Source organism: Mustela erminea, chromosome 1 (genome assembly GCF_009829155.1).
Source record: "Mustela erminea isolate mMusErm1 chromosome 1, mMusErm1.Pri, whole genome shotgun sequence".
Lineage (NCBI taxonomy): Eukaryota > Metazoa > Chordata > Mammalia > Carnivora > Mustelidae > Mustela > Mustela erminea.
This window is the reverse complement of record NC_045614.1, coordinates 98,051,758-98,069,297: the sequence shown is the minus strand read 5'-3', so window position 1 is coordinate 98,069,297 and position 17,540 is coordinate 98,051,758. Positions and strand designations below refer to the sequence as shown.

The 17,540-nt window shown below is 37.3% G+C and overlaps 1 protein-coding gene across 3 annotated transcripts in view; it reads left to right on the top strand.

The window, feature by feature from the left end:
- Positions 1-17,540, top strand: part of POLQ (DNA polymerase theta) — a 131,028-nt gene that overhangs the window by 68,902 nt on the left and 44,586 nt on the right. For all 3 annotated transcript variants that reach the window (XM_032334783.1, XM_032334791.1, XM_032334799.1), the window contains exons 16-18: positions 1,915-5,000; positions 13,715-13,858; positions 14,827-15,023. In XM_032334783.1, coding sequence (XP_032190674.1) covers positions 1,915-5,000; positions 13,715-13,858; positions 14,827-15,023 — 3,427 coding nt within the window. The remainder of the gene's footprint in view (positions 1-1,914; positions 5,001-13,714; positions 13,859-14,826; positions 15,024-17,540) is intronic.

The window sequence follows — 17,540 nt, the reverse complement described above, 5'->3', positions numbered from 1 at the left end:
AGCCCCCATGTTGCATCACCACTTCCTCATATCAGGGAGATCATATGATAGTTGTCTTTCTCTGCTTGACTTATTTCGCTAAGCATGATACGCTCTAGTTCCATCCATGTTGTCGCAAATGACAAGATTTCATTTCTTTTGATGGCTGCATAGTATTCCATTGTGTATATATACCACATCTTCTTGATCCATTCATCTGTTGATGGACATCTAGGTTCTTTCCATAGTTTGGCTATTGTGGACATTGCTGCTATAAACATTCGGGTGCACTGTGCCCCTTTGGATCACTACGTTTGTATCCTTAGGGTAAATACCCAATAGTGCAATTGCTGGGTCATAGGGCAGTTCTATTTTCAACATTTTGAGGAACCTCCATGCTGTTTTCCAGAGTGGCTGCACCAGCTTGCATTCCCACCAACAGTGTAGGAGGGTTCCCCTTTCTCCGCATCCTCGCCAGCATCTGTCATTTCCTGACTTGTTGATTTTAGCCATTCTGACTGGTGTGAGGTGATATCTCATTGTGGTTTTGATTTGTATTTCCCTGATGCCGAGTGATATGGAGCACTTTTTCATGTGTCTGTTGGCCATCTGGATGTCTTCTTTGCAGAAATGTCTGTTCATGTCCTCTGCCCATTTCTTGATTGGATTATTTGTTCTTTGGGTGTTGAGTTTGCTAAGTTCTTTATAGATTCTGGACACTAGTCCTTTATCTGATATGTCATTTGCAAATATCTTCTCCCATTCTGTCAGTTGTCTTTTGATTTTGTTAACTGTTTCCTTTGCTGTGCAAAAGCTTTTGATCTTGATGAAATCCCAATAGTTCATTTTTCCCCTTGCTTCCCTTGCCTTTGGCGTTGTTCCTAGGAAGATGTTGCTGCGGCAGAGGTCGAAGAGGTTGCTGCCTGTGTTCTCCTCAAGGATTTTGATGGATTCCTTTCGCACATTGAGGTCCTTCATCCATTTTGAGTCTATTTTTGTGTGTGGTGTAAGGAAATGGTCCAATTTCATTTTTCTGCATGTGGCTGTCCAATTTTCCCAACACCATTTATTGAAGAGGCTGTCTTTTTTCCATTGGACATTCTTTCCTGCTTTGTCGAAGATTAGTTGACTGTAGAGTTGAGGGTCTATTTCTGGGCTCTCTATTCTATTCCATTGATCTATGTGTCTGTTTTTGTGCCAGTACCATGCTGTCTTGATGATGACAGCTTTGTAATAGAGCTTGAAGTCCGGAATTGTGATGCCACCAACATTGGCTTTCTTTTTCAATATCCCTTTGGCTATTCGAGGTCTTTTCTGGTTCCATATAAATTTTAGAATTATTTGTTCCGTTTCTTTGAAAAAGATGGATGGTACTTTGATAGGAATTGCATTAAATGTGTAGATTGCTTTAGGTAGCATAGACATTTTCACAATATTTATTCTTCCAATCCAGGAGCATGGAACATTTTTCCATTTCTTTGTGTCTTCCTCAATTTCTTTCATGAGCACTTTATAGTTTTCTGAGTATAGATTCTGTGTCTCTTTGGTTAGGTTTATTCCTAGGTATCTTCATAGGATTTGTTTTTAATGAAAGTTTTATGACACTATTTTAAATGGTTTCTGTTTAATGGATCTTGGTGAGGCCTTCTCTAATTATACTATTTGAAAATTACAGTACCACCCATCTCCTGGTGCTTTTTTTTTGTTGTTGTTGTACACCACTCTTACCAGTTGACATAGAATGTATTTTAATATTTGTTTGTTTTCTGATTTCCACAACAAGAACGTAAGCTCTAGAATAGTAGATATATTTCCCTCTTGTTCAGTGCAATTTCTTTAGTTCCTAGAACAGATTAGGTTAATGCTTAGTAAATACTTTGGTATGCATGAATGAATCAATACATTAATTTATTTCTTTTCTTGCATCCTTTATAGTGCCCGAAAGGCAATGGATGAGGAAGAGGAAGCAGTTGAAGAACGTCGGAATATGCGAACTATTTGGGTGACTGGCAGAAAAGGTTTAACTGAAAGGGAAGCAGCAGCCCTTATTGTGGAAGAAGCCAAAATGATTCTGCAGCAGGACTTAGTTGAAATGGGAGTGCAATGGAATTCATACTTCCTTTTAAATTCTGATACACACTCATTGACCAGCAGTGAATCAGAAGTAAAGGAACAGAAATATATATCCCAAACTAAAAGATCTTGTGAAAGATTAACATCACAGAAAAAAAATAACTCAATGTTTAGTGATTCTTCTGCTAAGCATTCCCCAAGTACTGTGCAAGATTTAGAGAAAAGTGGAGAGCATACAAACTCCTTTTATGATAAGTTACAGAATGGAAATCAAGAACGCCAGGTACATTCCATTTCCAGAGCAAGAAAACGGGCTTCTTTGAATATAAGTAAAGAAAAGCTAAGAACCTCTCTGAATGAGGGAAGAGCACGCACTAAGAAAGTTGTTCAGACTCTCTTATTTGAGAAAACAAAAAAAGAAGCTCAGAGTTTCAATTCAAAAATGATGAGTACTGCCTCTGGATCTTGGAAACATAGTAAACTTGTAAAACAATCTAAACACAGTAGCCCTAAAAAAGACACTGAGATTTGTAGAATTGACTTACAGGAACACACTATGTCTAATCATATTTATTATGGGGATGAATTTATCTTAGATGAAAAGAATGTGGAATTTAGAAGTCCAGACCCTTTTGCTGAAAATGTCTCATTCTGTGCTGAGGGAAAATATAGCAAAGCGTCATTCTCATTAGAAAGAGAACAAAGTTCAAAGAACAAAACAAAAACTAATAATATTCTTGTGAAACATTTTATCACACAATCCCAGAGTAAAAAAGTGACTTGTCAACCCACTAATATGGTTAGTGAAAATGGAGGAGAATTTGCTGTTGTTGAGTCAGAAAAAATAAACACAGTCTTGGTGGAAGAAAACAATTCAAAAAACCAGAATGTTTATGTAAAACGTGACACCTACTCAGTTAACCAGTGCCCAGAAAAACAATCTGATAAGCAGACGAACACTTATACCAAACAGAAAAAAATAATAGAGAGACAAATGCCCTGTGAGACAGGCAGTAGTTATATGAATAGAGACTCAAATGTTATTATCAAGTGTGGAATTATGAAGTTTAATAGTGAGGAAAATAAATCAAATAATTTTCAGGTATCAGGAGATAATATAAGCAGAACTGAGATACTCTCAACTCGAGAACCAGAAGGCCAGCATGAGAATTTTCCAAATACATCTAGAAAACAAGAAAAAACAGAAGCTTATGCGGCAAACAAAACAAAGAATAATTGTGTTTCTGACTTAGGTTTAGTTCCTTGTGAATTTGAAGATAGTTTCTACCTGGATACTCAGTCAGAGAAAATTATACAACAGATGGCAACTGAAAATGCCAAACCAGAAGCGAAGTATGCTAAGTTGGCAACAGGGAAGATGCAGAAATGCTTAGACAATCAGAGTTCCATACTCTCTTTTCAGAATGAGATTTGTATTACTTTTCCTGGTGAACAGCATTCTCCCGGAGTGACAAATAAAAATCATTTGGAACTTAAGCCCGCAGATAATATCAAACAAGGCACTGATTCGGATGGGATTGATATCCTGACTCCAGAAAGCTCAATTTTTCTTTCTCCAATACTCTTGAGGGAAAATGGCCCTTGTTTTAAAAGGAATGAACTTTCTGTCACTGACTCTCAATTAAATAGTTTTCTTCAAGGTTATCAAACACAAGAAGCTATGAAACCAGTTATACCTCTGGTTCCTCAAAAGAGAACTACCACTGGTATAGAAACAGAATGTCTGCCAGTTCCTGAAACAAGTTTGAATTTGAGTGATAGTTTACTGTTTGACAGTTTCAGTGAAGACTACCTAGTAAAAGAACAACCACCTGATATACAAGTGAAAGAACCCCTCTCTTCTGCACTAACATCAAACCATTTCAGTCATTCTGTGTGTCTGCAAGGAGAGGGCATGAAAAGAAAATCAAATATGAATGAGAATCAAGATAATCAGCAACAGTACACTTGTTTCAGTGATGAGTCTATTATATTTTCAGAAGTAGATTCTGCTCAGATGGTTGAAGCTTTGGACAATGTAGAAATATGTCCTGTCCAAGAAAAACAGAATACTGCAGTATCTTTTAGGGCATTAGAACTAAGTGATCCAGTGACTGTAGGTAATGATTATCCACAAAGAGAAGTAATTGGAGGAGATAAAAATGAAAGGTCTCAAAAACCCAAATTAACTGAGACAGAGGAAAATAATGCATTCATATGGTCAGGGGCATCATTTGATTTAAGTCCAGGACTGCAGAGAATTTTAGACAAAGTGGCCAGTCCTCTAGAAAATGAAAAGCAAAAATTAACAACTATAAACTTGTCTAATTTGAAAGGAAAAAATACAGAGGTAAATGACAAACAAAAAGTAATTTCAAATTTGGAGCCAAATCAAGGGCAAGGAATCTCATTTGCCCCTAATATTGAAGTAAAAAGCAAGATTGGGACACTGGAGACCAATGCCCTTCATGCTGAAACCTCATCCCACTTGTCTTGTAAAGAGAACTATATAGTTGATGATAATGGACTCATTCCTCCTACACCCACTCCAGTATCTGCTTCTAAACTGGTATTTCCAAGTATTCTTGGAACATCTTCTGCAAAACTTCAGAAAACACATAGTGTTTTACACCTTGGTGAAGGTTACTCATCTTCAAATATTAAAAACCAAGATTTAAGTTCAGAGAGTAGAAATGGTTTAAAAGAGGACAGTCCTATTGGAGACACAACTTTTTCACTGCAGTTATCACAAGATGGATTGCAGTTAACTCCAGCCTCATTCAGCCCAGCAAGTTTGGCCATAATTGATGTAGCAAGTGACCAAACTCTCTTTCGAACATTCATTAAGGAGTGGCAGAGCAAAAGGCGATTTTCCATCTCATTGGCTTGTGAAAAGATCAGTACTTTGACATCGAAAAGTGCTGTTATTGGTGGTAGGTTTAAGCAAGGTAAGAGTTTTTTTTTAAAATTTTTTCATATTTTTATCTTTATATGTAAAATAGTGGTTTGGGATGGGCCTGAGCCTTTTCAGTTTTGGATATTAAATGTAATAAATTTATTCAGAGTTCAATTAAAGTTTCTTCTATGTGGGTTTACTTGTAGAACAGTTTTATTGTTGAGCGCAACTAGATTAATAATAGTTCCCATCTGGTATAAGAGATGGGTGACTCCAGGACATGTGGGTATGAGAGCCAAGCACTGAGAAAAAAGCTCAAGCTGGACTACTGAACTCATGTAGACCACCAAGGGACTACTCATTTACCTAGCACTGATCCACTGTTGTAGCTGTGGTCTAATCAGGCCTATGTCTGCCTCTTTCTTCATAAGCCATGGATCCCACCTAAAGAGCCTTCCTAGAGCACATCTCCACACTAGGTGGTCCAAAAGGAGTTTCAGACCAGTCTTTTCTCTCAGGACAAAGACATAGAAGCCAAGCTAATTGCTGCGGCAGGCACCACAATTGTGGCTGGTTTGAGGGCCAGCACTTGATTATTGGGTGTATCAGGAATCCATCTCTCAAATGGTAGCTCTTTCTTCAATGCTAGTCTGGACTTGGCCCTATGTCAGGCCATGGAGCTCTTCTGTTTGATTATTGACTTCCTTATCCTTTTCACTTTATGAGGCTTTACAGAGGTCCCCTATCTGTCACTTCTTTAACTCCAGGCCATATCTGGTGCTAGAGTATGCTAAAATTTACCATTAAACATGGTGTTTCTTTTTTAAGAAAATCATATATATGTGTATGTGATTATTTATATATAACATATTAATATTAGAATATAAGTTTGTGAAAACTATGTATTTTGAACAAGGATCTCCTTTTTTGGTATTTTAATGACATCATGCTTTTTATTAATCATCAGTGCTTACGAATTATTTTCTATTACTTTGTAATTTCCTTATTCACTTACATAATCACAAAAGTACGTAGAAAAAAGGCATTATATTTTAAACAATGTATATAACCTATATATTTCAGTACTTATGTCAAGTAGACTTGTACCTCCAACTGATGTTCATGAATTCTGTGCCAAAATGTTGACCCCGAAGGTCATAGAGCCCTTCCAGGTTTTAAGAGACTTGAACCTTTTGTTAGATAATACCATTTATACATATCCCTGTCTTACTTCATGACAATAAGGATCTTGTATAATTGGTAATAGCTGTAGTCAGCTTGACAACCTTCTGTGGAAAGCAAAGGTTTGATAAGATTTCTTAAATCTGTATTTATGCATGAATTTGTTCATAAAAGTTTGAGTATTTGATCTTCAATTTATAGAACGTGTGTTTTGTTTTTTAATTTTTTTACTTGAGTATAGTTGACACGTAATGATACATTAATTTCAGGTGTACAACATGGCAATTTGACAAATTTATACATTACACTGTGTTTACCATCTGTCCCCATACATTGCTATTACAGTATCATTGACTATATATTTTATGCTGTGTCTTTTATTCCCATTACTTATTCATTACAATAAGCAGAACCCCATATCTTCCACTCTTTTTCACCCATTTTGCCCAACCCCCTAACCTTCCCTACCCTCTTTTCTTTGTGTCTTCCTCAATTTCTTTCATGAGTACTTTATAGTTTTCTGAGTATAGATTCTGTGCCTCTTTGGTTAGGTTTATTCCTAGGTATCTTATGGTTTGGGGTGCAATTGTATATGGGATTGACTCCTTAATTTCTCTTTCTTCTGTCTTGTTGTTGGTGTAGAGAAATGCAACTGATTTCTGTGCATTGATTTTATATCCTGACATTTTACTGAATTCCTGTACAAGTTCTAGCAGTTTTGGAGTGGAGTCTTTTGGGTTTTCCACATATAGTGTATCATATCATCTGCAAAGAGTGATAATTTGACTTCTTCTTTGCCGATTTGGATGCCTTTAATTTCCTTTTGTTGTCTGATTGCTGAGGCTAGGACTTCTAGTACTATGTTGAATAGCAGTGGTGATAACGGACATCCCTGCCGTGTTCCTGACCTTAGCGGAAAAGCTTTCAGTTTTTCTCCATTGAGAATGGTATTTGCAGTGGGTTTTTCATAAATGGTAATATGAGGTATATGCTATATATTGATAATATTGAGGTATGTGCCCTCTGTCCCTACACTTTGAAGAGTTTTGATCAGGAAGGGATGCTGTACTTTGTCAAATGCTTTTTCAGCATCTATTGAGAGTATCATATGGTTCTTGTTCTTTCTTTTATTGATGTGTTGTATCACATTGACTGATTTGCGGATGTTGAACCAACCTTGCAGCCCTGGAATAAATCCCACTTGGTCTTGGTGAAGAATCCTTTTAACGTACTGTTGAATCCTATTGGCTAGTATTTTGGTGAGAATTTTCGCATCTGTGTTCATCAAGGATATTGGTCTATAGCTCTCTTTTTTGATGGGATCCTTGTCTGGTTTTGGGATCAAGGTGATGCTGGCCTCATAAAATGAGTTTGGAAGTTTTCCTTCCATTGCTATTTTTTGGAACAGTTTCAGGAGAATAGGAATTAGTTCTTCTTTAAATGTTTGGTAGAATTCCCCCGGGAAGCCATCTGGCCCTGGGCTTTTGTTTGTTTGGAGATTTTTAATGACTGTTTCAATCTCCTTACTGGTTATCGGTCTGTTCAGGCTTTCTATTTCTTCCTGGTTCAGTTGTGGTAGTTTATATGTTTCTAGGAATGCATCCATTTCTTCCAGATTGTCAAATTTGTTGGCGTAGAGTTGCTCATAGTATGTTCTTATAATAGTTTGTATTTCTTTGGTGTTAGTTGTGATCTCTCCTCTTTCACTCATGATTTTATTTATTTGGGTCCTTTCTCTTTTCTTTTTGATAAGTCGGGCCAGGGGGTTATTAATTTTATTAATTCTTTCAAAGAACCAGCTCCTAGTTTCGTTGATTTGTTCTATTGTTTTTTTGGTTTCTATTTCATTGATTTCTGCTCTGATCTTTATGATTTCTTTTCTCCTGCTGGGCTTAGGGTTTCTTTCTTGTTCTTTCTCCAGCTCCTTTAGGTGTAGGGTTAGGTTGTGTACCTGAGACCTTTCTTGTTCCTTGAGAAAGGCTTGTACCACTATATATTTTCCTCTCAGGACTGCCTTTGTTGTGTCCCACAGATTTTGAACCGTTGTATTTTCATTATCATTTGTTTCCATGATTTTTTTCAATTCTTCTTTAATTTCCCGGTTGACCCATTCATTCTTTAGAAGGATGCTGTTTAGTCTCTATGTATTTGGGTTCTTTCCAAACTTCCTCTTGTGGTTGAGATCTAGCTTCAGAGCATTGTGGTCTGAAAATATGCAGGGAATGATTCCAATCTTTTGATACCGGTTGAGTCCTGATTTAGGACCGAGGATGTGATCTATTCTGGAGAATGTTCCATGTGCACTAGAGAAGAATGTGTATTCTGTTGCTTTGGGGTGAAATGTTCTGAATATATCTGTGATGTCCATCTGGTCCAGGTGTCGTTTAAGGCCTTTATTTCCTTGTTGATCTTTTGCTTGGATGATCTGTCCATTTCAGTGAGGGGAGTGTTAAAGTCCCCTACTATTATTGTATTATTGTTGATGTGTTTCTTTGATTTTGTTATTAATTGGTTTATATAGTTGGCTGCTCCCACGTTGGGGGCATAGATATTTAAAATTGTTAGATCTTCTTGTTGGACAGACCCTTTGAGTATGATAGAGTGTCCTTCCTCATCTCTTATTATAGTCTTTGGCTTAAAATCTAATTGATCTGATATAAGGATTGCCACTCCTGCTTTCTTCTGATGTCCATTAGCATGGTAAATTCTTTTCCACCCCCTCACTTTAAATCTGGAGGTATCTTCGGGCTTAAAATGAGTTTCTTGTAGGCAACATATAGATGGGTTTGTTTTTTTATCCATTCTGATACCCTGTGTCTTTTGATTGGGGCATTTAGCCCATTAACATTCAGGGTAACTATTGAGAAATATGAATTTAGTGCCATGTATTGCCTGTAAGGTGACTGTTACTGCATATTGTCTCTGTTCTTTACTGATCTACCACTTGTAGGCTCTCTCTTTGCTTAGAGGACCCCTTTCAATATTTCCTGTAGAGCTGGTTTGGTGTTTGCAAATTCTTTCAGTTTTTGTTTGTCCTAGAAGCTTTTAATCTCTCCTTCTATTTTCAATGATAGCCTAGCTGGATATAGTATTCTTGGCTGCATGTTTTTCTCGTTTAGTGCTCCGAAAATATCATGCCAGCTCTTTCTGGCCTGCCAGGTCTCTGTGGATAAATCAGCTGCCAATCTAATATTTTTACCATTGTATGTTACAGACCTCTTTTCCCGGGCTGCTTTCAGGATTTTCTCTTTGTCACTAAGACTTGTAAATTTTACTATAAGGTGACGGGGTGTGGGCCTATTCTTATTGATTTTGAGGGGCGTTCTCTGAACCTCCTGAATTTTGATGCTCGTTCCCTTTGCCATATTGGGGAAATTCTCCCCAATAATTCTCTCCAGTATACCTTCTGCTCCCCTCTCTCTTTCTTCTTCTTCTGGAATCCCAATTATTCTAATGTTGTTTCGTCTTATGGTGTCACTTATCTCTCGAATTCTCCCCTCATGGTCCAGTAGCTGTTTGTCCCTCTTTTGCTCAGCTTCTTTATTCTCTGTCATTTGGTCTTCTATATCACTAATTCTTTCTTCTGCCTCATTTATCCTAGCAGTGAGAGTCTCCATCTTTGATTGCACCTCATTAATAGCTTTTTTGATTTCAACTTGGTTAGATTTCACTTCTTTTATTTCTCCAGAAAGGGCTTTTATATCTCCCAAGAGGGTTTCTCTAATATCTTCCATGCCTTTTTCGAGCCCGGCTAGAACCTTGAGAATTGTCATTCTGAACTCTAGATCTGACATATTACCTATGTCTGTATTGATTTGGTCCCTAGCCTTCAGTACTGCCTCTTGTTCTTTTTTTTGTGGTGAATTTTTCCGCCTTGTCATTTTGTCCAGATAAGAGTATATGAAAGAGCAAGTAAAATACTAAAAGTGTGGCAACAGCCCCAGAAAAATATGGTTTAACCTAATCAGAAGAGATCCCAAATCGTGAGGGGGGAAAAAGGGGTTAAAAAGAGGTTCAAAAAGAAAGAAAGAAAAAAAAAAGAATTTAGAAAAGGAAAACGAATAAAGAAAAAAATAAAAAGGAAGAAATATATATATATTAGATGAACTAGTTAAAAAACGTTAAAAAAGAAAAGGGTAAAAGTTTAAAAAAATTTTAGCAGAAGAAGAGAAAAAAAATGAAAAAGAAAAAAATTAAATTAACTGCAAGACTAAAAAAATCATAGGGGAAAAAAAGAAAAAAAAGAAAAGAAAAAAAAAATCACAGGGAGAAAGCCATGAATTCTGTGCTTTGCTTTCTCCTCCTCTGGCATTCTGCTGCTCTCCTTGGTATTGAAACCGCACTCCTTGGTAGGTGAACTTGGTCTTGGCTTGATTTCTTGTTGATCTTCTGGGGGAGGGGCCTGGTGTAGTGATTCTCAAGTGTCTTTGCCCCAGGCGGAATTGCACATCCCCTACCAGGGGCCCGGCTGAGTAATCCGCTCGGCTTTGCTTTCAGGAGCTTTTGTTCCCTGAGTGCTTTCCGTAGAGTTCCAGAGGAAGGGAATACAAATGGCGGCCTCCTGGTCTCCAGCCCAGATGAGCCGAGAGCCTGGGGGCCCCACTCCTCAGTGCGCCCTCAGAGAACAGCGCCCAGTTACTCCCGTCTGCCTGACCTCCAGCCGTGCTCCGAGCTCACCGATCCTGCGAGCGGTTCAAGGTAACCCCGAGCTGCGAGCTTACTGTCAGCTCTATCTCTGTTGCCGGCTTTCCCGTTCTTATACGCGCAAGCTCTGCGACACTCAGACACCCCCGATCCTTCTGTGACCCTGTGGGACCTGAGGCCACGCTGACCCCGTGTGGGCTTCACCCTGGTTTAGCCTCTGGAGCGATGTCCCTAAACGGAACAGACTTTTAAAAGTCCTGATTTTGTGCTCCGTTGCTCTGCCGCTTGCCGGGAGCCGGCCCCTCCCCCCGGGGCCTATCTTCCCGTCGCTTTGGATTCACTTCTCCGCCAGTCCTACCTTTCAGAAAGTGGTTGTTTTTCTGTTTCCAGAATTGCTGTTCTTCTTCTCTTCGATCTGCCGATGGATTTGCAGGTGTTTGCAATCTTTAGATAAGCTATCTAGCTGATCTCCGGCTAGCTGAAGTATTCTCAGCCTGCTACTTCTCCGCCATCTTGACTCTTCGAACTCGTGCCTCCTGAATTTTGATGCCTGTTTCCTTCCCCAAATTAGGGAAGTTCTCTGCTATCATTTGCTCTAATATACCTTCTGCCCCCTTCTCTGCGTCTTCTTCTGGGATCCCAATTATTCTAATATTGTTTTGTCTTATGGTATCACTAAGTCTTGAATTCTCCCCTCATTATCCAGTAATTATTTATCTCTCTTTTTCTCAGCTTCTTTATTCTCCATCATTTGTTATTCCTTTCTTTCTTCTACCTGATTTAGCCTAGCAGTTACAACCTCCATATTTGATTGTACCTCATTAATAGCCTTTTTGATTTTGACTTGGTTAGATTTTAGTTTTTTTATTTTTCTGAAAAGGATTCTCTAGTACTGCCTTTCCTTTTTTCAAGCCCATCTAGCATCTATATAATAATCATTATTAACTCTAGTTCTGATGTTTTACTAATGTCCTTAATCCCTGGCAGTTGGTACTGCCTCTTGTACTTTTTTTTTTTTTCTTTTGAGGCTAGTTATTCTGTTTTTTCATTTTGTCCAGAGAAGAACTGATGAATGAGAGAACAAAATGCTAAAAGGGTAACCAGGACTCCAGGAAAATATACACTAAACAAATCAATAGAGACCCAATACCAGAGAGAAAAGGAAGGAGAAAAAAAAAAAGCAAGAAAGAAAGTATATGATTAGGCTAGTGAATAGAACAGAGGCACACCCTAGATTTTGAGTGTATTTTGTTCTGTTAGAAGAACCTGCCTCCTAAAATTTTAAAGAAAGATGTATATTACAATAATAAGGGTAAATACAAAGAAGGGATAGAATATGACTATAAAGATGAAAATTGTAAAAGATTTTTAAAAAGGAATTAATAAGATAGTTGAAAAAAGAATGAAAAAAACTTTTTTAAAAAGGAGAAAATGTGATCAGGTGGGAGAGTAGAACAAAGCCATTTGCTAGATTTAGGGTCTCTTGGTTTCTTAGAAGAAACTGTATCCCAAAACTTTAAAGAAAGAAAAGCATATATATACATATATGTATATGTATATATATAAAATAAGGTTAAATACAATGAAGGGATAGAATATGAGTATAAAAATGACAAAAAGGATTTAGAAAAGGAATTGATTGGATGAAAAGATAGTAAGATAAGCTGAAAATAATGTAAATTGAAAACGGAAAAAAGAAAAATTTTTTAAAAATAGAAAAAGAAAAAATAATGAAAATTAAAAACATTAACTTTGAAAGACTAAAGAATCATGGGAAAAAAAGTTTTAATTCTATGTGCTCTATTCCCCTAGTGCCAGAGTTTTGTGGTTCTCATTGATTGATTAACTTGGTCTTGACTGGATGCTCTTGCTGATGTTCTGGGGGATGGGCCTGTTGCAGTGGTTCTCAAATGTCTTTGCCTGAGGCAGATGGAATTGCACCGCCTTTGACAGGGGCCAGGCTAAGTAATCTGCTTGGGTTCACTCTCGGTAGCTTTTGTTTCATGAATGTTTTCCATATGGCTTTGGAAGGTGAGAATGAAAATGGCAGCCTTCCAATCTCTGGCCCTGGAGGAGCTGAGAACTCAGGACCCCACTCCTCAATCAGCTCTCAGAGAAAAGCAGTCAATCACTTCTCTCTCCCTGATCTCTGGCTGCACTCTATGCTCACCCAGCCTTTGACTGAGTGTTTCTATCTCTGGCTCTCTGACACATGACCCCTTTTGGAGTTTCCAAACTCAGATTCCTGTAGTGTTCTCTGGTGCTGCTCCTCCCTTGGGAGGAAAGGGAGTCTCTCCGGATCTGCCACTTGTTGGGTCCTTGCTTGAAGAGTAGTGCCCCAATTGTGCTGCAGATCACGGTTTATGACAGCCCCAAGCTAAGAGCCCACTCCTCAGCTCCCTCTTTGTAGCTGGCTTCCCTGCTCTGATACTTGGGAGCTCTGCCACACTTAGTCACTCCTGGTCTTTTTGTGACCCAAAGGGTCCTGAGACCACACTGTCCCAGAGAGGTTGACCCTCCGCTTAGCCACTGGAGTGATGTCCCTGAGCAGAACAGACATCTTAAAAAGTTCTGATTTGGGGCTCCACTGCTGTATCACTTGCCAGTAGCAAGCTGAAAGAGGCTCTCTCCCTGTGGTCTATCTTCCCAAATATTGCCTCAGATTCACTTGTCTGCATATCCTACTCTCCAGAAAGTGGTCGCTTTTCTGTTCATTGAACTGCTGCTATTCTTTTCTTCGATCTCCATTGAGTTTGTAGGTGTTCAGTATGGTTTGATAAATATCTATCTGAATTCCTGGGACCAGATGAAATTTAGGTCTCCTATTCTTCCACCATCTTTCTCTTCCCCCAATCACTTTTTTGTTTTGTTTTGTTTTTAACATTCAGTTTAATGGTTTTGTTTTGAGATTTTAAATTATTTCACTTTTGATTTACTTAGTTAGCTCACCTCAGGAAACCCCTATTAGAGATGATGGCATTCCTGTTAAAGGTTGTGATGACATCCTGGTTGTTGGTCTGGCAGTATGCTGGGGTGGAAGAGATGCTTATTATTTTTCATTGCAGAAGGAACAAAAGCATCCTGGTAAGTAGTCACTATTGGCTTAATCACCATATAATTTTAATATAACCTCTATTAGGATAATGACCTGTTTGTTGAGAATAACTTCCTGATACTTAACTAGAATTTATTTTTAGGCTTAAAAATTTTTTTGGGGTGGGATAGTGACTATTGTGTACATTAGTTCATTTATTAACTAGAATGTATGTCTTAGGTACTACCTTTATTCCCCTTTACTTATCCCATGGGCTACTGATACTATCTTTTCTTCTTGAAGGCAGTGGAGACTTTGGGACTTCCTGGCCACCTTGAGGGTTTACTTTTGAAGATTGGATCATAGCGGTTTCTTTCCAGACTTTTTTTTACATGTTATTGACTAGGTCTGGAACTTATCTAGAGACAGAAATGAGTTGAACATCTACAATAGCTGAATCATACAACTTTTGTAGATGTATGTAAAATTGAGAGGATATGATTTGATTACAGTTGTTACATTACCTAGCTGATAGATTGGTTTTAGAAAGGAGCAAAATTAATAAATCAACATTTTAAAGAATGCCGTGAAGAATGAAATATTTTTCAGTTGTTTTGAGGGAAAATGTGTTATGTTAAATAGATACTTGAACTTCTATTTTTTTTAATCTAATGTTATACGTTCGTACTAAATCTTTTAAAAAAGGATTTCATTTAAAATTCATTTCAAAATACCTTTTATGTTTTTAACTCCTTATTCTGAGAAGTGTAAATTTATTCCTAGAAATTTAAAAATTTCACCTAATTAAATAGAGTATTATTAATTACATGGCAAAAGCTATAATATTTAAAATATGAAGCACTTAATCTTTGAAGCCATGTGACCTGAATAAGGTGATGCTGAATTATTGGTTCCATGGAGTTAGACCCTTAGGCTTTTCAGTCTTTTCACTAAAAATTGCTGCTTCAAATGAATGCATGTAATGTTTGCCTTAAGACTTTCTGTTTGTTTTCTAAAGAAATTAGTTCCAGTTTGGTCCCACCTTCTCTGGATCCAAGCCTGACTGTGAAAGAGAGAATGTGGTATCTTCTATCCTGCTTTCAAGAGGAATCTGATAAAGAACGTTCTGTTATCATGTATGACTTCATCCAGAGCTATAAAATTCTTCTTCTGTCTTGTGGTATCTCCCTGGAACAAAGTTATGAAGATCCTAAGGTTTCATGTCTTATTTAATTTTTACCATACTTAAAAAAATTTTTAATGCATTTGTTAATTCTTTTTTTTTTTCATTGTGTTAATTCTTAAATGACTTGGTATTTATTTAGCTCTAACAGTGAAGCTTAAATTTTTTAGAGTAGTCACTCTTTTATCTAGTAATCTCATTCACCGAGAATAGAATGTGATACACCAGCTACCTCTGTGTAGATAAAAACAGAGATTCCACAAATTTGAAGTTCATACCTTTCCTCAGAGATGTAAAAATTTTTTTATTTTGGTTATGTTTGGTTTTCTCTCTCAGTAAATTAGAAATGAAATGAGAACTGTCAGATTCAAATATAGGATACGAGGATGTTTCAAATATCAATGAAGACAGAGGCAGAAAATAGGAAAAATGTATAAACCTAAGACATCAAAAAGAATGGTAGTTAGGGCCATTTGGCATAAGACAAATTACCTTACTAGCCTCTGAGAACTTTGCTATTATAATAACAAAGCATTTTAGACTTTTCATAATGATGATTCTGAGTTAAGGAAAGGGTAACTTATGTTATTGTAACATACACTTTACAGTTAAATCATTTTCATAAGACATTTATTTATAATCTTATAGCTTTCAAAGAGTATTGTTTTTCCCCCTGTTGATACTGAATACATGAGGCATATGGAATATTAATTTGAATTGATATATGATTACTTGGTTGTTATTAGCAATATAATCAATAACAGAATAAATTTTGGTTTCTTAGTTTCTTTAGCTTTTTGGGGGAAAGATTTCCAAAGGCAGTATTAGATAAACTGAAGATACTGTCCTTTTCTGTAGTTCAGGCTAGACTTGGTTTACATGTGATAAATTGTGTAGTTTTTAAATTGACCTTTCCTGAATATAAAAAGTTGTCACTTAATTTTGATGTTCCATACTATTCGGCCCTCAAAAAAAAAAAAAAAATCTTGCCTTTGCAACGATGTGGATAGAGCAAGAGGATATAAATAAGTTAAATATAAATAAGCTGATCAAAGAAAGAGTTATTATATGATCTCACATGTGTAATTTAAGAAACAAAACAGGATCATAGAGAAAGAGAGGGAAAAGTAAAGCAATACAAAATCAGAGAGAGAGACAAACCATAAGATACTCTTAATCATAGGAAACAAACTAAGAATTTCTGGCGGGGGGTTATGGGGTAACTGGATGATAGACATTAAGGAGGGCATGTGATGTAATGAGCACTGGGTATTATATAACACCAATGAATCACTGAACTCTATCTCTGAAACTAATAATACAGTATATGTTAATTACTGAATTTAAACAAAAAAACTCAAAAAATTTTTGATGTTCCAGAGTCCAAAATGAGAATATGGGTCATACGAGTTTCCAAACTCTTCCCTCTAGAGAACAAACTGATGGTTACCAGCGGGGAGGGGATCTGGGATGGGGGAACAGGGTGGGTGGTGAGAAAGGCACCTGTCGTGATAAGCACCGGGAAGGGAAGGGAAGGGAAGTGTTGAATCACTGTATTGTACACCAGAACTAATACTGTATGGTATGTTAACTTATTGGAATTAAAATTTAAAAACTTAAAAAAAAACTACTATACCAAAAAAACAAAAACAACAACAACAAAAACTATACCATCTCAGATTTATTATAGCACTTTTTGCATAAACTACCTGAAACATTGCATAATTGGTTTTGTCAATTATAATAGTTTTGATGCAAGAAGATAAACTATTAATTTTAAAAATCTCATGTTTATAAGAAACATGTGTGAACTTTTACGTCAAACTACCTTATTCAATATTCTCTAAAAGGTTTCTGATCACCAATTTCTAACGTGGTGGTGGGGAGGTTCCCACACCTCCAACAATTCCCTGGGTACCAGCTGACTATCCTACAATTGAACTCAGTTCTGACACTGCCTATTCGGGTTGTTACCTTTGCTTCTGACTCACCAGCTATAAATCAAAGTTTCCTACCACCTCCTCCTTGGGTTCAATTAATTTGCTAAAGGGGCTCACAGAAATCATGAAGCCAGTTTATTCCTTAAATTACTGGTTTTATGTTTTGTTTTGTTTTGTTTTTTACAAAAGATATTAAAGGGTTTGGATCAATAGCCAGATGAAGAGGTAAATAGGAAGAGATATGTAAGAAGGGGCATGAAGCTTCTATACCCTCTCCAAACACACCACTCTCCCTGCATTTCCATTTTTTTTTTTTTTTTTTAAAGATTTTATTTATTTATTTGACAGAGAGAAATCACAAGTAGGCAGAGAGGCAGGCAGAGAGAGAGAGAGGAGGAAGCAGACTCCCTGCTGAGCAGAGAGCCCGATGCGGGACTCGATCCCAGGACCCTGAGATCATGACCTGAGCCGAAGGCAGCGGCTTAACCCACTGAGCCACCCAGGCGCCCTGCATTTCCATTTATTCACCAACCTGGAAGCTCTCCAAACCCTGCTTTTTGGGTTTTTATGGAGACATCATACGTAGGCATGATTGATTAAATCATTGGC